We start from the raw sequence: 27,192 nt of genomic DNA, 5'->3' as shown, positions 1-27,192 counted from the left end.
AAAATTATGGATTAATTTAGTCACTGATGCCAGACCCAATACATTAGTCCATGAATATTAATACTCTCTTGTCATAACCGATTTATGGAGAAATGATATATTTTACTACTCTGTTATTGTATTCTTTGCAAATAGTAAACAACCTTTTCTTCTATTTGTTATTAACTCTATACTGGGATTCTAAAACCATAAACATTCTGAAGGGAGTGTAGGTATTTGTTGAAATCTCCACGTAAAATGCTGTTAATGCAAAGATACTGATTGCAGGCCAGAGTTTTTGATACTAAAGGACCGTCTATGCCTCAGGTGGTAACAGTTTCTGACAGAACTTTCAGTTATACAATAACACGATATTATTATCATTATCATGGCTCCATAGAGTTTTATTTGTGCTATATATATATTTGTTGTCTCTTTCTGTTAATATCACATAAGAGATGGTGTTGGTCAGAGTGTAAATTTTAAAAGAAGGCTCTGAGGTAAGGAGCTGGACTTTTAATGTTTACTTGGTAGAAGATTTTAGGAAGCAAAAATGAGGGATAAGTGTTATGGTCTTCTTGACAGACCGGAACCTGGGGACAGGAGTCGAAGAAAAGAAGGCGAAGAAAAGAAGGACGTGGGGACCCAAGTCTCTAGTGGAACAAGGGTGCTTTAATCATGGTGGCGTGAGTTTATATACTGCTATACAAGGAAGCTTTAGGCAGAAAAATAAAGTTGAGCAAAAACACCGAAACCAAATGCATAACCACAGTAACTAGGGGAATAACAATCATCACAGGCCAGAAGACAACCCATGTATTGGAAATAGGAACATGACTAAGTAGTTTTACAGAAAAGTAAAATGTTACTGAAAGGAATCCATGTATGCATTCCATCTCATGACCTCAGTCCTGAGAGATGTGTGCAGCTCTGCTCATTCCTGTTTTCCAGGAACTGATAAGGAACAGAAGGCCCTTGAGAAACAGAAAACAACATATAGGATTCCTTAAAATTAAAAGTTCTTTGACAGATAAGGAATGTGAGACTCCCCTGATTAGGGAGACAGCTAACAAAGTATGCAATAAAGAAAAATTACTGCTGCATGCAACTAAATTTCAATTACTTAAGATAGTTTAGCTTCCTGCATTAAAGAGGGCTAGAAAAGCTTGAGTTTTTATCCATTGAGTCCTGTCACTTATTAGTTTAATATTTCTCTTAACACAGTAGATCTCAGGCCCTTACAAACTGCTGTGTGTGGGGTCCAAGCAAAATCCTTTGCCCTCAGGAAATGAAGTCAAACACTAGAGATGGAAAGCAACCAGCATGTCAGAAAACACTCTATCTTGGCTTGTAGGTCAAGTCAGAAAGAAAAAGACAGTGTCAGTCAAGCAATCATGTCTGACTCTTTGCGACCCCATGGATTATAACTCACCAGGCTCCTCTCTCCATGGAATTCTCCAGGTATGAATACTGGAGTGCACTGCCATTCCCTTCTCCAGGGCATCTCCCCATCCAGGAATTGACCCAGGGTCTCCCACATTGCAGGCAGATTCTTTACGGTCTGAGTCAACAGAGAAGCCCAGGTCAATTCAGAGGTGACCTCAAACACAAAGCATGGAAGACAGCTGTGTCTGCTACAGTGATATTTGCAATAGTAAGTTGATGGAAAAGGCAAAATAATACAGAATAAACTTTTAAAAACATTTTCTGAGAAGCTGCCATTGGTTCCTCTTTTACTCCTTCTCTGGGTCATTCTTCATTAATATTATGCTGAGGAATCACATCGACATCTTTAGAATTTGCCTTCAATGTCACAGTTCCTTCACTGGCCCCCAACACACCCATAGGCAGAAGGACCTTGGGAATCCCAAAAAGGCCAACCTCTTCTGCTCTTTGTCTCTAGAGGCATTCAGGAAAAACCAGCTCCTATACAGAGATGAAGCTGTTAATTTATTCTTTCCTGTTTGCAGGTATTCTCTCCTCACACAGATGTCAGTAAATTCTGTTAACATGAGTGTGTGGGCTACACTGACCTGGCCCTTTCAAACCCATGCAACAGGAAGGAGACTTTTGCTCTTCTCTGGTTTCCAAAATAGACTTTTTGATTCTGGGTACAATGTCCTCCACACCAAAATGATTGGATGTCTTTGACCCTATCACTTTTGTATCAAATTTAATTTTATATAGATGATGAGGCTGAAGGCTTGGAAGCATTATACATATAGTGGAGCAAAACTGAGTCTAAAATCAATACCAATAAGAGTCAAGAAATATCAATCCTTGGAAGATTTCTTAATCTAGTACATGCATTATAGTTTTAGTATTTGTGAATTTGCCACACCTTAAACACTTCATAATCTAGCCTAGGGTATTGCCTTTCAACCTTAAACACTTTCTTCTTGATCTCTTGTGTTTTGTGTTAGCCTCAGGTTGAATTGCCTTTTAACTCACTCATTAATCTAAATGCCAGCCCAGAGCAGCCCTGGGATTTCACTGGAGTCTTGATCTCTTGTGTTTTGTGTTACAAACTGCACACAATGGAATTGAATAGGAGGAATTATTTTTTGAAGGATGAGAAGAAGAGGGCAGAAGGCCTCCCTACACCTCTCCACAGCTCCCAGGTATATAGCACAAGTAAAAAAAAAACTGTGTTACTCAGCTCAAAGAATTTCTGCATGTTTGAGAATCTAGCATCATGGGATATCATTATAACAAAGTGGTTCAGTTTTAAATAATCTTCATGGATTATAAAAAGCCACATAATAGTGGTTTAGTGATAGGCACTGAATCCCACATTTGGTGAGGATAATATTGGGCATCTTAAGTTAGAAAATTTTGGTGTTTGCTAAGGAGGATTTTGCCAAGTGCACTATTTGTCAAATTCCAAAATGTAATTGGAAAAGATTTAGACTGATTTTATGCCCTTTACTAATGCAACATAACTGCAGAGTTAGTGCTCCCTGATTGAGAAAATATGTGTATTTTACAAAATAAGGAAAGGGAAGATAAGGACTTTTGGCCTTATTAGCTGTATTGAATGAGAAAGTATTGTTGTTCTTTTATACTTTTAAATTAATGTGTGTAAATATTTCTGCCTATGTTAACTCACCTAAAGACTGCTGACCCTGACCTACTTTAAGACCCATTCAAGATTCTTCTTTTTTTATCCTCCTTAGTTTTTTTGTCTGCCCTTTGAAAGAGAATATTCTCAATCTGACCAACCCATGTATCTCAGTTGAAACTGTTTGCAAAGTTTTAGAATACATAGCTAAGACTGGGTGTTTGAGTTTGCATAAGATAATAATTAATGGGTTTTATGTACATTCAATTGCCAAGTCCTGGTGAAACTCTGAAGTTTGTGCTTCTATCAGAGAAGAGTCAGTCTTATTGCTCCATTTTCCTGTTTCTTTTTTTTTTTTTTTTACAGCTGGTGGTTTGATACTTGGGTAGGGGTGATGTGGGGAGAATCAGATGAAAGTATATAATGATAATAATAAGATGAGAGCTTGTTGTTACATAGAGAAGTGAATATTCCTCTGATTATACATGAGGGGCCCTCTAATCACAAATAAACCATCCTGCTCTTTAATCAATCCCATGAAGACCCAGACACATAAGGTTGAGTGTCAGTTTCACAATTAGGAAGCCAAACTCCTCCAAGTCATAAATATGCCCATGAATGGAAAGCTTGTCTTGTTTCAATACCATAGGACTTTATCTCAAACTGCTTTAATAAAGGTAATTTAAAAAAAAATCAACTCAGTTGAGTTTCAGAACTCCAAAGATTTTTAAAGTACAAGATAATTTGGATGAAAAGGTTTGCCACAATACACAAGCTTCTGTGAAAAATTCTTTTCTTTGAGTATAACTCTTGTAGCTAAAGGCCCTAGATTTTTCCCTCTGTCTTGTTTGGCTGCTGTTAATGAATGTTTGTTTTTTACCTTTTTTGTAAATAATTTGTTAATATTGTGAATAGATTTTTAGAAAGAATGAATTGTATGAGGCAGATTTAATCTTCCAAATTAAGCAAATTTATATTCTGATTTTCTTGAAATTTCTATTTGCTTAGTGACATCCAGAAGTTCTAGCTTTTAACTTGCTGTTGCTCAGTCCCTAAGTCACGTTCTAGTCTTTGCAACCCCAAGGACTGTAGCAGGGCTCCTCTGTCCTTCACTGTCTCCCATAGTTTGCTCAGATTCACCTACATTGAGTAGGTGATGCCATCTAACCACCTTATCTTTTGCTCCCCCTTCTCTTTTGGCATTTAATCCTTCCCAGCATCAGGATCTTTCCCAATGAGTTGGCTCTTTGCATCAGGTGGCCAAAATATTGGAGCTTCAGTTTCAGAACCATGAGATTAAAATTTTTCTTTTAATACCAAGTTCTTGAGCAGTCTGTGACTGATTTTTATATGGATGAGCTAAAGATTCAATTTCACCATTTTCTATGGAGATAATCAATTTAGTACAATTTTTTACAAAAAGGATATTGGAATGAAAATAATGTTTGAATATGTGGAGTTACACTAAAGAGAAGTAAATAAAAGTCTATTAAATGAGTTAGTAATAGTTTTCTTCAGATACTGGGACTGAAGTTCCAAGGGAAAGAAAGTAAAGTTAGTAATAGTTTTCTTCAGATACTGGGACTGAAGTTCCAAGGGAAAGAAAGTAAGTACTGTTACTTTGTATTATGATTGTTTCTAAAATTTGATACTTTTTTTTTTTTTTTTTAACAATTATATGTATTTCAACTGAAAAATATTTTTGAAAAAAAAAATCAGGTTAAATAAATTTACATTTAAAAAAATCAGGTTTCCCACTCTGGCCAAATGTTTATAATGATAGTTTGTTAACAGAGCCATAAAGGGACCGTGTATATTTTGTAATGAGAATCAGTACATGACACAAAAAGTAAAATGGCTATTATATATGTTAGGTTATGATGGTGGTGGTGCTGGTTTAGTTGTGTTTGACTCTTTGCAACTACATAGACTGTAGTCTGCCAGGCTCCTCTGTCCATGGGATTTCCCAGGCAAGGAGAGTGGAGTGGGTTGCCATTTTCTTCTCCAGGGGATCTTCCAGGATCAAACCACCTCTCCTGCATTGCAGGCAGATTCTGTACCACTGATCCACCAGTGAAGTCCATCTTACCTTATAATGGTTTCTAAATTTGGTTCCAGGTTCAATGATGGAGGTGAGTCTTGTTTTAAATCATTCCATTTAAAATAATTAGATTCATCTTACACATAATGGCTCTGCATACTAAACTTTTATCAGATGGTATCTTCTGAACCCCAACATCTATTCTTACGGCTCTTCCCACAGTTATTTCCCTTGATGGCCTGGATGGACAAACAAAATCAAACAGTGCCTGGTGAATTCATCCTCATGAGAATCACAGACCGGCCTGAGCTGCAGGCTCCCTTCTTTGTGCTGTTCCTCACCATCTATGCAGTGTCGGCAGTGGGAAACTTGGGCATGGTTGTTCTCACCAAGGTGGACTCCAAGCTACAGACACCCATGTACTTCTTTCTCAGAAACCTGGCTTTCATTGATCTTGGCTATTCCTCATCTGTGGGACCCAAAATGCTGGTAGCTTTTGTAACTGATCAAAACACAATCTCCTATCATTGGTGTGCTATGCAGCTGACTTTCTTCATCTTGTTCATCATCAGTGAACTTTTCATCCTGTCGGCAATGGCCTATGACCATTACGTGGCCATCTGCAACCCTCTACTCTACACAGTAGTTATGTCACCAAAAGTATGCTGGCTGCTGGTCGCAGTCCCCTATGTTTACAGTGCCTCCGTTTCTCTAGTAACTACCATCCAGATATTTATTTCATCCTTCTGTGGCTATAACATCATCAGTCATTTCTACTGTGACAGTCTCCCCTTGCTAACTTTGCTGTGCTCAAGCACATGGGAAATCGAGCTGTTCATACTGATCTGTTCCGTGTTTAATTTGGTTTCATCTTTTCTGATAGTGCTTGTATCTTACATACTGATCCTTAAGGCCATCCTAAAAATGAACACTGCACAGGGCAGGCAGAAGGCTTTCTCCACCTGTGGGTCTCATCTGACAGTGGTGGCTGTACTATATGCCACTCTAGCCTTTACGTATATGCAGCCCAAGTCCAGCCACTCTTTTGATACTGACAAAATGGCCTCTGTATTTTTCACTTTGGTCATACCCATGCTGAACCCTATGATCTACAGCTTGAGGAACAAAGAAGTAAAAGGTGCTCTGCATAGAATGTGGAAAAATCTCTGCAAAATTCCTATATAAAAGTAAACATAGAAGGCATGCATGATAAATTAGATTATGGACAACTGTTTATTTTCTGTGACAAATTACTCAAAAGCAGTAATATGTGAAAATCACGCAAACTAGAAATGGTTTTTCTTGTGTCAACTGTAGATGTTCAAGTTGTGATCATTCTGTGTCAACTTTGGTTTAACCTCAGGTTTCAGTGCAAGAGACTCAAGTCCAGATCACTGTTCTCACTTTGCCAAGTGTTTATGTTTTAATTGAAGGGAAGCCTTTTTTTTTTTTTTTTACTACATCCATCATTAAATATTTTTTAAAGACATTCTTGTGTCTTTTAATAAAATGCTTTTCTGTGTGTGTGTGTGTGTGTATTACATAACATTTAAATACTAGTGACCATCATACTGGCTAAGTAGAAGATGGCAGTTAATGTTCTTTTGCTGGCGAGTACAGCAATGAGCAATACATCAAAAATATTTGCCTTAATGAAACATTAGCCATATCCCCTTTATGGTTGCTGCCATCTCAAATTTCTGTCAAATTATGAAACAAATATTTTTAAGCTTGGAGAAATAGAAATAAAATGGCAGTTATTCTCAAATGGATATGTGTTAAATAAAAATTCAAAAAATAAATTTCAAGCTAAAATATTAGAAATGAGAAGTGAATTTTACCAGGTTGATGGCTATAATGTCAGCATACAAAAATAGTTATTAGTTATTTTGTAGACTATTTTTGTAGAGTAGCCTGCTTCATTTTATTCTTTGAAGCCAAATTTGCCTTTTACTCCAGGTTCTTTTGACTTACTGTTTTTGCATTTTCCCCAGTGATGAATAGAACATCTTTTTTTTTTTTTTTTTTTGGTGTTAGAATCAATTACATTCTTTGGAGCCAAAGATGGAGAAGCTGTTTACAGTTAGCAAAAACAAGACCTGGAACTGACTGTGACTCAGATCATCAGCTCTCATAGCAAAATCCAGGCTTAAACTAAAGAAAGTGGGGAAAACCACTAGGCCAGCCAGGTATCAGTTCAATTCAGTCCCTAAGTCATGTCTGACTCTCTGCAACCCCATGCATTGCAGAACGCCAGGGCTCCTTGTCCATTACCAACTCCCGGAGCTTGCTCAAGCTCATGTTCATCAAGTCCGTGATGCCATCCATCTCATCTTCTGTCATCCCCTTCTCCTCCTTCCTTCAGTCTTTGCCAGAATCAGGGTCTTCTCCAGTCAGTTCTTTGCATCAGGTGGCCAAAGTATTAGAGTTTCAGCTTCAGCCTCAGTCCTTTCAATGAATATTCAGGACTGATTTCTTTTAGGATGGACTGGTTGGTTCTCCTTGCAATCCAAGAGACTCTCAAGTGTCTTCTCCAACACCACAGTTCAAAAGCATCAATTCTTCCATGCTCAGCTTTCTTTATAGTCCAACTCTCATATCCATACATGACTACTGGAAAAGCCATAGCTTTGACTAGATGGACCTTTGTTGGCAAAGTGATGTCTCTGCTTTTTAACATGCTGTCTAGGTTGGTCATAACTTTTCTTCCAAGGAGCAAGTGTCTTTTAATTTCATGGCCATAGTCACCATCTGCAGTGATTTTGAAGCCCCCCAAAAATTAAGTCTCTCACTGTTTCCATTGTTTCCCTATCTATTTGCCATGAAATGATGGGACCAGATGCCATGATCTTAGTTTTCTGAATGTTCATTTTTAAGGTATGACTTAAATCAAATCCTCTGTAAATATGCAGGGGAGATAACTAATAGATTCAAGGCATTAGATCTAGTAAACAATGTGCCTGAAGAACTATGGGCGGAGTTCTATAATATTGTACATGGCAAATAGAAGGGGAAAAGGTGGATGTAGTGAAAGATTTCCTCTTCTTGGGCTCTAAGATAACTGTGGATGGTGACTGCAGCCATGAAATCAGAAGATGATTGCTTCTTGGCAGGAAAGCTATGATAAACTGAGATAGTGTGTTGAAAAGCAGAGACATAACTCTGCCAACAAAGGTCCGTATAGTTAAGGCTATGGTCTTCCCAGTGTTCATGTATGGTTGTAAGAGTTGAATCATAAAAGAAGAAAAAACACCAAAGAATTGAGGCCTTAGAACTGTGGTGCTGGAGAAGACTCCTGAGAGTCCCTTGGACGGAAAGGAGATCAAGCCACTCAATCTTAAGGCAAATCAACTGAATACTCATTGTAAGGACTGATGCTGAAGCTGAAGCTCCAGTATTTCAGTCATCTGATGCATATAGATGACTCAGTGGAAAAGTCCCTGATGCTGGAAAAGACTGAGGGCAGAAGAAGAGGGCATTGGAAGATGAGAGATAGCTGGATGGCATCACTGATGCAATGGACATAACCTTGAGTAAACTTTGGTAGATGGTGAAGGACAAGGAGGCCTGGCGTGCTGCAGTCCATGGGGTTGCAAAGAGTCAGTCACAATGGGTGACTGAACAACAAAAACATCTTTATTATGTTTTTTGATGAATGCTACACATTTAGTTTGATACTATAGGCTTTTCCTCTTTGAATAGTGAAAAAAATATAACCCTTGGAAAGGGAGTTAATATTATTAAGAAACTCCACCTTTTAAGATTTTCATGATTATACTTGGACTCTTAATGAAGATATGAAATATAATATTTGATATCATATGATATAAAATGGTATATAAATATGATATAGAGTTGATATAAATGGAATTTATTTCAAAATTTTAACACCAAATAATGACAGATTCTCACAGTGTTTTCCAAATATGTCTGAATTAAAGGCATTATATCAATGTGTTTATAGTCCTTATAATTTATTTGCTTCTAATATACGAGTTTCCCAGATTTATCCATATATTGCAAGGATCAATGCCATTTGAAAGTCATCATTTTTTATTTTTTGCTAGAGGTGAGGTCAAAATAAAATATTAAAGCATCCATTTCACTACATTGTGACTTCATCACCCTATAATGACTCTCACTCCCTCCCACCTACAAATCTTTGAGACTGTCAAATCATCCCTTAAATGACTAACTGCACATCTAATGGAGACTGGAATGAAAAAGAAAATCTGTACAGATACAGATTTACGCACAGGACAGTCCTTTCAAAATTATGAAATGGGAATGTATATTTTGTTTAAAATTAAGGTTATTTTCCATTCTTTATTTATTTAGTAGCTCTTTCCAAAACTCACTTTATTCTTTCTCAAAAAATTACTTTGATGTTTAACTATAAGCATTTAAACATATATTTTTGATCTCTCTTTGTAGATTACATTTACTGTCATGCATTTATTGTTGAAAGGTATAGTTGCTGGCACCAGCGGAGGCGGTGGGGGAGAAGGATTAGAAATGATTTAGCTTCTCTAACCTCCGTCCTTAGTGTGCACAGTGAAGGTCCGAGGTTCACCCTTGTCCATGGTGTTTTGTACATCTTTTCAGGTGATTATTGGCCATTTGTTTATCTTCTGTGAGACATTTCTGTTCACATCCTTTGTCTGCTTTTAATTTGGGTGTTTTTTCTATTGTTGAATTATAAAAGTGTTTTGTATATTCAATGTATTAGACACATCAGACATATGATTCCCAACTTTTTCCATTGTGAGGGTCATGTTTTTTAATACTTTGAGAATGTCCTTTGACAGACAAAACTTTGTTTTAATTTTCATTTATATAAAGTCAATTATTTATTTTTGTTTTTTTGTACTGTTTATGTGTCATGTCTAAGACACCTGTCAGGAGCTAAAGTGACTTGGGAGAGAGAAAACTGAGCTGCCAATTAAATTAACAAACCATAAACATAAGATTTAAGATTGTAACCACTTATTACAATGATAATCTCATCATAGCTCATGAAGGTTAATCATTATTTTTATATTTATTCTCAGTTTATATTTCCCGAATGGCCTGGCTGGACAAACACAATCTGATGATGCTGAATGAATTCATCCTCGTTGGAATCACCGATCTCCCTGAGCTACAGGCGCCTTTGTTTGGACTCTTCCTCATTGTTTACATGGTCTCAGTGGGGTATAACCTGGGCTTGATCATTCTCACCATGATAGACTCCAGGCTACACACACCCCTGTGCTTTTTCCTCATACATCTGACTTTTACTGATCTTGGTTACTCAACAGCTGTAGGACCCAAAATGCTAGTAAATTTTGCCATAGATCAGCATACAGTCTCTTATCATTGGTGTGCTACTCAACTCTCTTTCTTCAGTAGGTTTATCACCAGTGAAATTTTCATTCTGTCTGCTATGGCCTATGACTGCTACATGGCCATCTTTAACCCTCTGCTCTACACAAGCATCATGTCACAAAGATTATGTCACACACTAGTGGCCATTCCCTATATCTATACAGCCTCTTTTTGTCTCTGCTAACCATCATAAAAATTTTTATTTCATCTTTTTGTGGTCATGATGTCATTAAGCATTTCTGTGATAATCTGCCCTTGATATCTTTGCTCTGTTCAGACAAACGTGAAATTAAATGGATAATTCTGATCTTTTCAATTTTTAATTTGGTTTCATCTCTTCTGATAGTTCTTGTGTCCTATATCTTGATCCTTGTCACCATCTTTAGGATGAACTCTGCGGAAAGAAGACACAAGGCTTCTCCACCTCTGGATCTCATTTGACAGTGACAGTCATATTCTATGGTATTCTCTTCTTTATGTACATGCAGCCCAAATCAAGTGATTCCTTTGATATTGATAAAATGACATCTTTATTTTATACTTTATTAATACGCATGCTGAGAAACGGCAAAGGCACCCCCACTCCAGTACTCTTGCCTGGAAAATCCTATGGATGGGAGAGCCTGGTAGGCTGCAGTCCAAGGGGTCGCTGAGGCTTGCCCCCAATCCTCTCCCAGCATCAGAGTCTTTTTCCAATGAGTCAACTCTTCCCATGAGGTGCCCAAAGTACTGGAGTTTCAGCTTTAGCATCATTCCTTCCAAAGAAATCCCAGGGCTGATGTCCTTCAGAATGGACTGGTTGGCTCTCCTTGCAGTCCAAGGGACTCTCAAGAGTCTTCTCCAACACCACAGTTCAAAAGCATCATTTCTTCCGCACTAAGCCTTCTTCACACTCCAACTCTCACATCCATGCATGACCACTGGAAAAACCATAGCCTTGAACCTTTGTTGGCAAAGTAATGTCTCTGCTTTTCAATATGCTATCTAGATTGGTCATAACTTTCCTTCCAACGAGTAAGCGTCTTTTAATTTCATGGCTGCAGTCACCATCTGCAGTGATTTTGGGGCCCCCAAAAATAAAGTTTGACACTGTTTCCACTGTTTCCCCATCTATTTCCCATGAAGTGATAGGACTGGATGCCATGATCTTCATTTTCTGAATGTTGAGCTTTAATCCAACTTTTTCACTCTCCACTTTCACTCTCATCAAGAGGCTTTTGAGTTCCTCTTCACTTTCTGCCATAAGGGTGGTGTCATCTGCATATCCGAGGTTCTTGATATTTCTCCCAGCAATCTTGGTTCCAGCTTGTGTTTCTTCCAGTCCAGAGTTTCTCATGATGTACTCTGCATAGAAGTTAAATAAACAGGGTGACAATATACAGCCTTGATGTACTCCTTTTCCTATTTGGAAGCAGTTTGTTGTTCCATGTCCAGTTCTAACTGTTGCTTCCTGACCTGCATACAAATTTCTCAAGACGCAGATCATGTGGCCTGGTATTCCCATCTCTTGAAGAATTTTCTACAGTTTATTGTGATCCACACAGTCAAAGGCTTTGGCATAGTCAATAAAGCAGAAATAGATGTTTTTCTGGAACTCTCTTGTTTTTTCCATGATCCAGCGGATGTTGGCAATTTGATCTCTGGTTCCTCTGCCTTTTCTAAAACCAACTTGAATATCAGGAATTTCACGGTTCACATATTGCTGAAGCCTGACTTGGAGAATTTTGAGCATTACTTTGCTAGCGTGTGAGATGAGTGCAATTGTGCAGTAATTTGAGCATTCCTTGGCATTGCCTTTCTTTGGGATTGGAATGAAAACTGACCTTTTCCAGTCCTGTGGCTACTGCTGAGTTTTCCAAATTTGCTGGCATATTGAGTACAGCACTTTCACAGCATCATCTTTCAGCATTTGGAATAGCTCAACTGGAATTCCATCACCTCCACTAGCTTTGTTCATAGTGATGCTTTCTAAGGCCCACTTGACTTCACATTCCAGGATGTCTGGCTCTAGGTCAGTGATCACACCATCGTGATTATCTGGGTCATGAAGATCTTTTTTTTTACAGTTCTTCTGTGTATTCTTGCCATCTCTTCTTAATATCTTCTGCTTCTGTTAGGTCCATACCATTTCTGTTTTTTATTGAGTCTGTCTTTGCATGAAATGTTCCTTTGATATCTCCGATTTTCTTGAAGAGATCTCTAATCTTTCCTATTCTGTTGTTTTCCTCTATTTCTTTGCATTGATCACTGAAGAAGGCTTTCTTATCTCTCCTTGCTAATCTTTGGAACTCGGCATTCACATGCTTATATCTTTCCTTTTCTCCTTTGCTTTTTGCTTCTCTTCTTTTCACAGCTATTTGTAAGGCCTCCCCAGATGGCCATTTTGATTTTTTGCATTTCTTTTCCATGGGGATGGTCTTGATCCCTGTTTCCTTTACAGTGTCACAAACCTCATTCCATAGTTCATCAGGCACTCTGTCTATCAGATCTAGGCCCTTAAATCTATTTTTCACTTCCACTGTATAATTCTAAGGGATTTGATTTAGGTCATACCTGAATGGTATAGTGGTTTTTCCCTACTTTCTTCAACTTAAGTCTGAATTTGGCAATAAGGTGTTCATGGTCTGAGCCACAGTCAGCTCCTGGTTGTTTTTGCTGACTGTATAGAGCTTCTCCATCTTTGGCTGCAAAGAATATAAACAATGTGATTTCGGTGTTGACCATCTGGTGATGTCCATGCATACAGTCTTCTCTTGTGTTGTTGGAAGAGGGTGTTTGCTATGACCAGTGCATTTTCTTGGCAAAACTCTATTAGTCTTTGTCCTGCTTCATTCCGTATTCCATGGCCAAATTTACCTGTTACTCCAGGTGTTTCTTGACTTCCTACTTTTGCATTCCAGTGCCCTATAATGAAAAGGACATCTTTTTTGGGTGTTAGTTCTAAAAGGTCTTCTGGTCTTCATAGAACCGTTCAACTTCAGCTTCTTCAGCATTACTGGTTAGGGCATAGACTTGGATTACTGTGATAATGAATGGTTTGCCTTGGAAATGAACAGAGATCATTCTGTCATTTTTGAGATTGCATCCAAGTACTGCATTTCGGATACTTTGGTTGATCATGATGGCTACTCCATTTCTTCTGAGGGATTCCTGCCTGCAGTAGTAGATATAATGGTCATCTGAGTTAAATTCACCCATTCCAGTCCATTTCAGTTCACTGATTCCTAAAATGTCGACATTCACTCTTGCCATCTCTTATTTGACCACTTCCAATTTGCCTTGATTCATGGACCTGACATTCCAGGTTCCTATGCAATATTGCTCTTTACAGCATCGGACCTTGCTTCTATCACCAGTCACATCCACAGCTGGGTATTGTTTTTGCTTTGGCTCCATCCCTTCATTCTTTCTGGAGTTATATCTCCACGATCTCCAGTAGCATATTGGGCACCTACTGACCTGGGGAGTTTCTCTTTCAGTATCCTATCATTTTGCCTTTTCATACTGTTCATGGGGTTCTCAAGGCAAGAATACTGAAGTGGTTAGCAGCAATATCCATGCTGAATCCAATGATCTACAGTTTGAGGAACAAAGAGGTAAAAATGCCCTGTCTATAAACTGGAAAATATGTGCAAATATACTATTTAAAATTTACTCTAGGATATGTTAACAATGGGCAATGTATTAGTGAATGTATACCATTATTGGTGTTGTTTAAGCTTTGTAAATTTACCTCTATTGGATGAAGAAGAATTGATGTATGAGAATCATAGAAATAAAGAAAACTATTCATTACTCTGAAACAAAATATATCATTAACAGATGACTAATCCCTGCTCAGATATTCACCCATGCCTAGTTTCAGGCCCTCATCTGCCATTCCTGTGTGTTCTTATGTGTGGCCTATTATGTGTCTCTTCCTTAAAACACTAATTTTTATAAACCAAATAATGTATAGTACATTCACAGTTTTTCTGTAGTGCTAGCAGAGTAAAAGTTACAAAAAAGAATGGCTGATAAATATTACATAAATGATTCATTTAAGAAATTAAACATGCATTGGCTTTTTAACAACCAAGACTCATTCTTCATGAGGCTTAGAGAAAATACAGAAAATTTGCAGAATGAAAAGTAAGCTATATAGTATGATTGATGTTGTTGAGCAATATTAAAATGAAAAAGAGGACATAGCCAGGATGCAGCCTAAATTTTGATTAAAGTTGTCAGGTAGCCTTGTGTAAGAATGATGCTTAAATAAACACTTGAGAAGTTGAGTGAATGGAATATGTGTATATTTAGGGGAAGTCTGCTCCCAGTCAAAAAATGAGCAGAAGATCTAAATAGACATTTCTTCAAAAAGACATACAAATGGCCAATAAGCATATAAAAAGATGCACAACTTTGATAATTATTAGAGAAATGCAAATCAAAACTACAGTAAGATATCACTTCCCACTGTTCAGAATGACTATTATTTTAAAAGTCTACAAATAGTATATGCCAGAGAGGGTATGAAGAAGAGGAAATCCCCCTCCACTGTTGGTGGAAATATAATTTGGTGCTGCCACTATGGGGTCGCAAGAGTCGGGCACACTTAGACTGAATTGCCATCACCGCTATGGAAAACAGTATGGAGGTTCCTGTACAAGCTAAAGTTTCCATATGATCCAGCAATCCCACTTCTGAGCACACATATGGAGAAGAGCAATTCAAAAAAATACATGAACCTCAAGGTTCATAGAAGCGCTATTAACAATAGAAGCGCTATTAACAATAGAAGCACTGTTAACAATAGAAGCACTATTAACAGTAGCCAAGATATGGAAGACACCTGCCCGCTGAGAGATGGACAGATAAAGATGTGGTGTGTGTACATGATGAAATACTGTTGTCATAAAAATAGAATGAAATAATGCCACTTATATCAATATTGATAAATTTAGAGCGTATCATACTAAGTGAAGTCAGGAAGAGGAAGACAAATACCGCATGATATCGCTTACATGTAGAATCTAAAATCAAAAATCTTCCAGCAAACAAAAGCCCAGGTCCAGACGGCTTCACAGCTGAATTCTACCAAAAATTTAGAGAAGAGCTAACACCTATCCTGCTCAAACTCTTCCAGAAAATTGCAGAGGAAGGTAAACTTCCAAACTCATTCTATGAGGCCACCATCACCCTAATACCAAAACCTGACAAAGATGCCACCAAAAAAGAAAACTATAGGCCAATATCACTGATGAACATAGATGCAAAAATCCTAAACAAAATTCTAGCAATCAGAATCCAACAACACATTAAAAGATCATACACCATGACCAAGTGGGCTTTATCCCAGGGATGCAAGGATTCTTCAATATCCGCAAATCAATCAATGTAATACACCACATTAACAAATTGAAAACAAAACCATATGATTATCTCAATAGATGCAGAGAAAGCCTTTGACAAAATTCAACACCCATTTATGATAAAACTCTCCAGAAAGCAGGAATAGAAGGAACATACCTCAACATAATAAAAGCTATATATGACAAACCCACAGCAAACATTATCCTCAATGGTGAAAAATTGAAAGCATTTCTCTAAAGTCAGGAACAAGACAAGGGTGCCCACTTTCACCATTACTATTCAACATAGTTTTGGAAGTTTTTGCTACAGCAATCAGAGCAGAAAAAGAAATAAAAGGAATCCAAATTGGAAAAGAAGAAGTAAAACTCTCACTATTTGCAGATGACATGATCCTCTACATAGAAAACCCTAAAGACTCCACCAGAAAATTACTAGAACTAATCAATGATTATAGTAAAGTTGCAGGATATAAAATCAACACACAGAAATCCCTTTGCATTCCTATACACTAATAATGAGAAAACAGAAAGAGAAATTAAGGAAACAATTCCATTCACCATTGCAACGAAGAGAATAAAATACTTAGGAATATATCTACCTAAAGAAACTAAAGACCTATATATAGAAAAAACTATAAAACACTGGTGAAAGAAATCAAAGAGGACACTAATAGATGGAGAAATATACCATGTTCATGGATTGGAAGAATCAATATAGTGAAAATGAGTATACTACCCAAAGCAATTTATAGATTCAATGCAATCCCTATCAAGCTACCAACAGTATTCTTCACAGAGCTAGAACAAATAATTTCACAATTTGTATGGAAATACAAAAACCTCGAATAGCCAAAGCGATCTTGAGAAAGAAAATGGAACTGGAGGAATCAACCTACCTGACTTCAGGCTCTACTACAAAGCCACAGTTATCAAGACAGTATGGTACTGGCACAAAGACAGAAATATAGATCAATGGAACAAAATAGAAAGCCCAGAGATAAATCCACGCATTATATGGACACCTTATCTTTGACAAAGGAGGCAAGAATATACAGTGGATTAAAGACAATCTCTTTAACAAGTGGTGCTGGGAAATCTGGTCAACCACTTGTAAAAGAATGAAACTAGAACACTTTCTAACACCATATACAAAAATAAACTCAAAATGGATTAAAGATCTCAACATAAGACCAGAAACTATAAAACTCCTAGAGGAGAACATAGGCAAAACACTCTCTGACATACATCACAGCAGGATCCTCTATGACCCACCTCCCAGAATATTGGAAATAAAAGCAAAAATAAACAAATGGGACCTAATTAAACTTAAAAGCTTCTGCACATCAAAGGAAACTATTAGCAAGGTGAAAAGACAGCCTTCAGAATGGGAGAAAATAATAGCAAATGAAGCAACTGACAAACAACTAATCTCAAAATATACAAGCAACTCCTACAGCTCAACTCCAGAAAATAAAATGACCCAATCAAAAAATGGGCCAAAGATCTAAATAGACATTTCTCCAAAGAAGACATACAGATGGCTAACAAACACTTGAAAAGATGTTCAACATCACTCTTTATCAGAGAAATGCAAATCAAAACCACTATGAGGTACCATTTCACACCAGTCAGAATGGCTATGATCCAAAAGTCTACAAATAATAAATGCTGGAGAGGGTGTGAGAAAAGGGAACCCTCTTACACTGTTGGTGGAATGCAAATTAGTACAGCCACTATGGAGAACAGTGTGAGATTCCTTAAAAACTGGAAATAGAACTGCCTTATGATCCAGCAATCCCACTGCTGGGCATACATACTGAGGAAACCAGAAGGGAAAGAGACACGTGTACCCCAATGTTCATCGCAGCACTGTTTATAATAGCCAGGACATGGAAGCAACCTAGATGTCCATCAGCAGATGAATGGATAAGAAAGCTGTGGTACATATACACAATGGAGTATTACTCAGCCATTAAAAAGAATACATTTGAATCAGTTCTAATGAGGTGGATGAAACTGAAGACTATTATACAGAGTGAAGTAAGCCAGAAGGAAAAACATAAATACAGTATACTAACGCATGTATATGGAATTTAGAAAGATGGTAACGATAACCCTGTGTATGAGAAAAAAAAAAAATAAATAAAAGCAATGCTACAAACTAGCTTAGCATAGAACAGAAATAAACTCCTAGAGGCATGGAAGAAAAGCTTATGGTTACCAAAGTGGAAAGTGGGGGGAGGGATCAATGTGGAATATGGAAATAGATAAAGACTAGAACGCAGTGGCACCCCACTACAGCACTCTTGCCTGGAGAATCCCATGGATGGAGGAGCCTGGTTGGCTGCAGTCCATGAGGTCGCTGGGAGTCAGACACGACTGAGCAACTTCACTTTCATGAATTGGAGAAGGAAATGGCAACCCACTCCAGTGTTCTTGCCTGGAGAATTCCAGGAACGGGGGAGCCTGGTGGGCTGCTGTCTATGGGGTTGCACAGAGTCAGACACAACTGAAGTGACTTAGCAGCAGTATATATATACATATATATATATATATATATATATATATATATATATCCATTATGGCTTATTACAGGATATTAAATATAGCTCCCTGTCCTATATATGTATCGGAGAAGGCAATGGCACCTCACTCCAGTACTCTTGCCTGGAAAATCCCATGGATGGAGGAGCCTGGTAGGCTGCAGTCCATGGGGTCGCTAAGAGTCAGACACGACTGAGTGACTTCACTTTCACTTTTCACTTTCATGCGTTGGAGAAGGAAATGGCAACCCACTCCAGTGTTCTTGCCTGGAGAACCCCAGGACGGGGGAGCCTGGTGGGCTGCCGTCTATGGGTCGAACAGAGTTGGACACGACTGAAGTGACTTAGCAGCAGCATATATATATATATATATATATATATATATATATATATATAATCTACCTAATGCATTGTTACTTTCAGTTTATTTAATTACTTACATAGTGTCTAGAGACAGACACTTTTTCCTTTAAAGGACTTCAGTGTTTGCTTTTGAAGACCTTCAAATGATTAGATGAAGCCCACTTATATTTTGAGGAGCATTTGGCTGTACTGAAAGTCTATTCATTTAAAAGTTAATAAAAATTTAAAAAAGAATAATTTTCACAGTGACACTAGACTGATATTTAGCTAAACAAATGGGCACCACAGCTATCCAAATGGGTACAGAAATTAACCATGAAAGCAGAAAAAAGGGAATATTAATAAAGGGTAAAAAATAGGAAACCAATGTATGTAACTTATTTACAGGTACATACAAACTGCTCTGGATTATTAATAAATACACTTCATTACTTGCATTCTGTGATATTTTAATGCTTCAGGGACAGTCAAGAAATTGCTTGGCAACTCCTCAGGGAGAGTCAGAGAGGGAGAGAAAAATGCATAAATTGTTCTCACTGTTTGTGTTGCAAAGCACATGAGAAAGTCAAACAGAGGTTTCATTACAGGTAAATAGCATATTTCATGTGGTGCCTTATTTTAACATAGATGGATAGCTTTGGTGGCATTTGCAAGATAGCAGTTTTATTCTATGACAAATCACAGCAAAACATGAGGATATTTGGCTCTTTTCCATGTACAACTTTCTACTGATAATGTATGAGCAGAATAGAACTGCAACCCTTTTCCTGCCTATAACTGTTCAAATATTTTCACAAATACTAAGAAGCATCTTTGAAATGTCAGTGTCATATTATTTAATATTTGGAGGCCTGGTGTGCTGCAGTCCATTGGATCACAGAGACTGACATGACTTAGGGACTGAACAATAGCAACAAATGTTTTCTATAAATTAATTGTATGAATAAAAAAGACACAACTGTGGGACAAGAAAACCTGAAGATTCAGTAATTAAAAAAAAAAAAAATTAATTACAAAGCTGCTGGTGGTCAATTTCTAGTTTGGTGTTCTTCCAAGTCCTTAGTCAGTTAGTGACTCTGGGATCTTATTGCCTTCTCAAAATATTGTGTTTTTAATGAATAATTAAATCAATATATTCATGGGAGTGTTTCTGATGTTTTGATGAGCAAAACCAGGGTTTTACATCTTGCATTGTGATGTGAAAAGAAATTTTTGGAGGCTAGGGATTTCGAGTACCCAGTTTTACGGTGAATCTGCAATCCAGCAAGTTCAGTTTCCAGTGGAATTGGACAAAAAACACATAATTTTTTAGAGTATAGTTCTAAAAATAATAATCAGAAGGTCAGCACAGGTAGTAAACTATTAAGTGACTTAGCAGCAGTAGCAGTAAACTACGGAAAAGTAGTTTCATACATTTCATACAATTCTAAAGCTGGTGAAACAAACAAAAAAATTATCTTCAATGCCCCCTCTCCCCCCCACCTTATCTTACAGGAAAATCAGCATTTACCAGTGTAGTTTTTTTTTTTTTTTTTGGCTGTAGCCTTTCATAAGCAAATAAACAAAGATTTATGTCACTTCATGGTTTCCTATTTGTAGTGCCATATTTCTGATATAAGAAATCATGTATATGGTAATAGGTTAGGACATCAGAGGTTCAAAACCTTATAAGCAATGTATTTGATGAGATAAATGTGGATTTCCAATAAACACAAACATAATCTAATTTTATGAATATTATATTTTTATTTACTTTTCTAGAGTTCACAGAAAATCCTGATACTTGTTTTTCTTGTAATAGTATCAATTCTATTTCTTATTCTTTTTTTTTTTTTTTTTAGTAAAGCATTAGTACATTTTAAAAAATGACATTTTTTCCCCTTGCTATTGCTTTTCTTTTTTCTTTTTTTTTGGGGGGGGGGTTCCAAAATCACTGCAGATGGTGACTGCAGCCATGAAATTAAAAGATGCTTACTCCTTGGAAGGAAAGTTATGACCAACCTAGACAGCATATTCAAAAGCAAAGACATTACTTTGCCAACAAAGGTCCGTCTAGTCAAGGCTATGGTTTTTCCCGTGGTCATATATGGATGTGAGAGTTGGACTGTGAAGAAGCCTGAGCACTGAAGAATTGATGTTTTTGAACTGTGGTGTTTGAGAAGACTCTCGAGAGTCCCTTAGACTGCAAGGAGATCCAACCAGTCCTTTCTGAAGGAGATCATTCCTGGGATTTCTTTGGAAGGAATGATGCTAAAGCTGAAACTCCAGTACTTTGGCCACCTCATGCGAAGAGTTGACTCATTGGAAAAGACTCTGATGCTGGGAGGGATTGGGTGCAGGAGGAGAAGGGGACGATGGAGGATGAGATGGCTGGATGGCATCACTGACTCGATGGATGTGAATCTGAGTGAACTCCGGGAGTTGGTGATGGACAGGGAGGCCTGGCATGCTGTGATTCATGGGGTCACAAAGAGTCGGACACGACTGAGTGACTAAACTGAACTGATTGCTTTTCTTTTAGTTGTTGAAACTCCATTGTGTCTGACTCATTGTAACCCCATGGACTGCAGCATGCCAGGTCTCCCTGTCCTTCACCATCTACTGGATCCTGCTCAAACTTAAGTCCATTGAGTTGATGATGCCATCCAACCATCTCATCCTCTGTCATCCCCTTCTCCTCCAGCCTTCAATCTTTCCCAGCATCAGGGTCTTTTCTAATGAGTCAGCTCTTCACATGAGGTGGCCAAAGTATTGGACCTTCAGCTTCAGCATTAGTCCTTCCAATGAATATTCAGGATTTATTTCCTTTAAGACTGACTGGCTGGATCTTCTTGCAGTCCAAGGGATGCTCAAGAGTCTTCTCCAACACCACAGTTTAAAAGCATCAGTTCTTTAGTGCTCAGCCTTTTTTATGGTCCAACTCTCACATATATGCATCACTACTGGAAAACCATAGCTTTGACTATACAGTCCTTTGTTGGCAAAGGACACCTTGTTCCATGTCTGGTTCCAACTGTTGCTTCTTGCATACGGGTTTCTCAGGAGGCAGATTAGGTGGTCTAGTATTACCATCTCTTTAAGAATTTTCCCAGTTTTTTGTGATCCACAGTCAAAGGCTTTGGCACAGTCAATGAAGCAGAAGTAGATATTCTTCTGTAATTCTCTTGCTTTTTCTATTATCCAGTGGATGTTGGCAATTTGATCTCTGGTTCCTCTGCCTTTTCTAAATTTAGTTTGAAACATTTGGAAGTTCTCGATTCATGTAATGTTGAATCCTAGCTTGGAGAATTTTGAGCATTTCTTTGCTTGCATGTGAGATGAGTGCAACTGTGTGGTAGTTTGAACATTCTTAGGCACTGCCTTTCTTTGGTATTAGAATCAAAACTGACCTTTTCCAGTCCTGCAGCCACTACTGAGTTTTGCAAATTTGCTGCCATATTGAGTGATCACACCATTTTGGTTATCTGGGTCATTAAGTTTTGTGTTTTTTTTTTATTTTTAAATTTTTTTGGTTCTTCTGTGTATTCTTGCTAGTTCTTCTTAATATTTTCTGCTTCTGTTTGGTCCAAACATTTATGTCCTTTATTGAGCCCATATTTGCATGAAATATTCCCTTGATATCTGTAATTTTCTTGAAAAGATCTCTAGCCTTTCCCATTCTATTGTTTTCCTCTATTTTTTTTTTTTTTCTCTATTTCTTTGCATTGATCACTTAGGAAGGCTCTTTATCTGTCCTTACTATTCTCTGGAACTCTGTATTCAGATGCTGTATCTTTCCTTTTCTCCTCTGTCTTTAGCTTCTCATCTATTCTTAGCTATTTGTAAGGCCTCTTCAGACAACCATTTTGCCTTTTTGCATTTCTTTTTCTTTGAGATGGTTTTGATCACCACATACTGTACAGTGTTGCAAACCTTGGTCAATTCTTTTCACGTTAAAAAATCTACATTCTAGTCTGGTATCATTCTGTTTTCTGAGTAATATTCATGATAAGAATGATGTCTTCTGAGGACTATTCATATGTATCTTTAATTCACTGTACTTATACCTCTGCATTTAATGTTGTATGGATGCTATTTGCAGCCTTAATGTGAAAGCAGACAAAAAACATTCTGGAAATGTATGATACATATAAACATAGATAGATAGATACAGATGTATGCTTGTATATCCTTTTTTAACTTTTTTCAGTATGTGACATGGACGTGAGTCTGAGTGAACTCTGGGAGTTGGTGATGGACAGGGAGGCCTGGCATGCTGTGGTTCTTGGGGTCGCAAAGAGTCAGATACGACTGAACAACTGAACTGACTGACTGACTGATTGTGTAATATATAACAATTTAAAACTTTTCTTTTTCTCTAGAGAACCCTTTTATCCAAAGGAAGTATTTATGAAACTTCATTATCTAAAACCAATTTTAGTTACATCACAGTCTCTCAAGATGCTCAGTTTCCTCATTGTGATCTCGGTTTCTCCTTGGCTAAATATACTGTCCATGTTACAAATAATTCAGTATATGTCAGTTTTAATGAAAATGTAGTTGGGGAGGAAGAAAAATGTTACATTTTAAGTAAATATATATTACACATTTTAAGTTATATAGAAAATTAAAATACCTAGAGCAAGAGCTCACTGATGGTCCCAGTTGCAGTCATGCGGAGGGGTCATGGGGGGAGTGGGGACACTGAGGGCTGTTTCCTGGGTAACACAGTCCCCAGTCTATTCACCATCATACACCCAAGAAGGAAGTCACACAAAAATAATTTATATATGCATATGTAAGGAGAATCCAAATCAGGTAGCGTGCTTTCTCCACTAAGAAATTAAAAGCAAATGCACACAAAAATTCTATGTATTAGACATTGAAGGGTATTTTCAGATAACATAAATGGAATTAAATGTTTAAATCTCATATATCTTCCCAACAACCTGGCAGGAAAGAGATTGAAATAACCTACCATATTTGCCAGGGTACTCGTTTGCATATACAAAACGTATAGCTGTAACAGAGATTATATGAACCCATGTATGTTATATGAAATGTTTCCCTGTAAAAAAAAAAAAAAAAAAAAGACAAAAACAAAAACAAAAAAACAGTGTGGTATGATATGTTAGAACTCCCTTATTTTTAAACCTCTGTTCAATATTGGTCAAATGTATTAATTTTATCATCTTGCACCCCCTATAGACATAAAGGCTTTCAGATAAACTTATTTTAACATAAAGGCTTCTAGATCTTTCCACACATAATTGCAATTTGGGTTTTATTTTTTATGAGGTAAAGTTTAGCATGTGTAGTATGTAATATTATGTGACTTTAATTTTGTAAATATAATGGTGTGATGGTCATTATACAAAAAGATGACAGACAAGCTTACCTTCACATATAAAACAGCACCTAAAATTTATAAAATGTTTTAGACATGTTTCCTTCATCTATATTTATATCAATCCATATCTATATCCACACATCTACTAACTCAGGTCAGTCTTGGCCCTTTGGCATTTTGGGCTGTATAATTCCTTGTTGCTACGTCAAACACTTTGTGATCCCACAGATTTTATCCACAGAAAATTTATCCAGAATTTTCCTGACAAGAATACTGGAGTGGGTTGCCATTTCCTCCTCCAGGGTATCTTCCAACCCAGCGATTGAACGCATGTCTTCTGAGTCTTCTGCATTGCAAGCAGATTCTTTACTCACTAAGCCATTGGAGAAGCCCCCTTGTTGTTTGGGGGGCAGCCCTAATATACTAGGATAAATACCAGTCTCACTGTGATCTCGAGTGCTGACAGTGCTGACAGTACCTCCAGTGCTGTCAACCAAAATGCCTCAAAATACTGTTACATGTTCTTTGAGGGGTTAATCTTCATCACTGAAAAACTATAGGTCTCTCTCTTTCTCCAGATGTATATTTACCTCTCTTTTTTATTTCTATTTATATTTGTATGTTTTATTTATAGGATGCAGAATTTTTTCTTTGTGTTTAAAATATAATTTAAATTTATTTTATTTATGTCATGTATGTAAACTAAAAGAAATCACTAAAGTTCATTAATGATATCATTGACTATACAATGTCTCTATTAAAATAGGTTCTCTGATTAAATGGAAACACACAATGGAACAGTGCTGAGCGAATTCATCCTCATGGGAATCACAGACTGCCCTGAGCTGCAGGCTCCATTGTTTGGGCTCTTCCTCATCATCTACATGATCTCAGTGGTGGGCAACTTGGGCATGGTCATCCTCACTAAGGTGGATGCCAGGCTACAGACACCCATGTACTTCTTTCTCAGGCACCTGGCTCTTACTGATCTGGGTTATTCAACATCTGTAGGACCCCAAATGTTGGTAAATTTTGTTGTGAATCAGAATAAAATTTCCTATCATTTGTGTGCCACACAGCTGGCTTTCTTCATTGTGTTCATTATTAGTGAGATTTTTATTCTGGCCACAATGTCCTATGACCGCTACATGGCCATCTGTCACCCCCTGCTTTACACAGTCATCATGTCCCAAAGGGTGTTCCGGGCACTGGTGGCAATCCCCTACCTCTATAGCACATTAGTTTCTCTTCTAGTCACTGTAAACATTTTTAATTCATCCTTCTGTGGCTATAACATCATCAGTCATTTCTATTGTGACAGTCTCCCCATATTATCACTGCTCTGTTCAAACACACATGAAATTGAATTAATTATCCTGGTCTTAACAGGATTTAATTTGATTTTCTCTCTTCTAATAGTCCTTGTGTCTTACCTGCTCATCCTCACAGTTATTGTCAGGATGAACTCTAGACTGAAGGTAGGTGGAAGGCTTTTTCTACCTGTGGATCCCACCTGACAGTGGTCACTGTATTCTATGGGACTTTGATATTTATGTATGTGCAACCAGAGTCCAGTCATTCCTTTGACACTGATAAAATGGCATCTATATTTTACACCCTTGTTATTCCTATGTTGAACCCCTTGATCTATAGCTTAAGAAACAAAGATGTAAAATATGCACTACAAAGGACATGGAAAAAACTTTGCAATATCTTTCCTTAAAAGCCACTGTCAATGTCATTCCTACAAACTAGGTTGGCTACTTTCCACCTTGTGGTGGGTGCTTCCAGAGGGAAAAGCAAATACATATAAGATGATCATGAATTTGGAGTATTCTATTTGATAGTCACACTCCTAAGTGATATAAACACATTGGCAAAAATAAAAAGGCAAAACCTTTGCCATCTCTGAGAAGTGATGAAATATAGGCATAACAATTAAGTATATTTTAGAGGACAGTAGAATAGACCATCAGAGCAATCAAGGACTGTGTGTATGCTATGTGAGGGTAAGGAAGAATAGTAGGTACAGAAGGAAATTTAAATGACTTAATTGCCACAACTTGATCATAATATGTTTCTGTGTGAGTTATGGAAGTTTTCCCCAACTTATATGTGTTAGTTTCTTGCATTTGTACTTTGTTATCTGTCTTTCTTCAAATGTGGGGAATTCTTGCCTATTATTTCCTTAAATAAACTATTTTAGTGGTGTTGTCTAAGTCCCTGAGTATCTCTTCACTTATTATTATTACTATTAGTATTATTATTATTCACTCCTCATACTCAATACTTTAAAATGACTTGAGTTTAATTCCTTGATTATTAACTACTGATTGTTCTAATCTGTTGGTGAAACCAGGTAGTAAAATTTTAATTCAATTGTTATGTTTTTGGCTTTTGAGTTTTTGATTTGGTTCTCTTTAAATTACTTTCTACCTCTGTTTGTGTCCTCAGTTTGTTTATATATGGGAGAGTTATGTTTATTTGAATTGATCTATTTTCCTTGTTTCCTTGTGATGTTTCTGTGTGTTTCTTTGTGATGCCCTGTGATATTTTGTTAAAAATTTGGCATTTGAAAAAAGCAAGCACTTCTCCCATGATCTGTGGTATGGACTCTCAAATCAGACTGGCATAAAAACTCAAAAGTCCTGTCTCTATCTCTGTCTACACAGGAACACTCACAGAGGCAGATATGTGATGTGTGTATCATGTAGAATTTGTTCACAACATATTAACATGTCAAACTTAAGGCTTTTTATTGGCCTATATGTTGTAGTAGTGTTCATGATAGCTGAGGATGAAAAAACAACAACATATACATTTATAAAGAAAAGATCCACAACTTTCTTTATGTATTTTTTACTGTAATGAATAAAGAAAAAAAACCACATCATGGTATATGACAAATAATCAGCAAATTACATTAAACAATGCAATTTGCTGTTCAATAATAATATGTAGACATATAAAACATATGTGCACAAAATATGACAATACTGCAAAATATATTGATCATGCAAGGCTTACATGAAGCACAGTAGAATCTGTGAATTGAGACAGAAAAATGAGAATGGGTAGGTATTGCATGTGGTAGTGAAAATGTTGAATTCAACATTTCAGTACATTGAAATGTAATGAAAACAAAGCAAATGAAAGAG

General features: G+C 37.2%; 2 protein-coding genes and 1 pseudogene across 2 annotated transcripts; all 3 read left to right on the top strand.

Moving 5' to 3' along the window:
• The first annotated feature begins 5,324 nt into the window (after positions 1-5,324).
• Positions 5,325-6,266, top strand: LOC102274864 (olfactory receptor 8K3). The gene has a single exon (XM_005897012.2). It carries the CDS (start codon positions 5,325-5,327, stop codon positions 6,264-6,266), a length of 942 nt encoding a protein of 313 aa, XP_005897074.2.
• A 3,880-nt stretch (positions 6,267-10,146) lies between these two features.
• On the top strand, positions 10,147-14,065 carry LOC102274576 (olfactory receptor 8K3-like; annotated as a pseudogene).
• A 10,748-nt stretch (positions 14,066-24,813) lies between these two features.
• LOC102284676 (olfactory receptor 8K3) lies at positions 24,814-25,757 on the top strand. The gene is given in 2 exon segments (XM_005911065.2): positions 24,814-25,503; positions 25,506-25,757. Coding segments are annotated over 2 exon segments (942 nt in total).
• Positions 25,758-27,192: the final 1,435 nt, after the last annotated feature.

Source organism: Bos mutus, unplaced genomic scaffold (genome assembly GCF_027580195.1).
Source record: "Bos mutus isolate GX-2022 unplaced genomic scaffold, NWIPB_WYAK_1.1 CTG305, whole genome shotgun sequence".
Lineage (NCBI taxonomy): Eukaryota > Metazoa > Chordata > Mammalia > Artiodactyla > Bovidae > Bos > Bos mutus.
The sequence above is the reverse complement of the archived record's forward strand: the minus strand, read 5'-3'. Positions and strand labels throughout refer to the sequence as shown.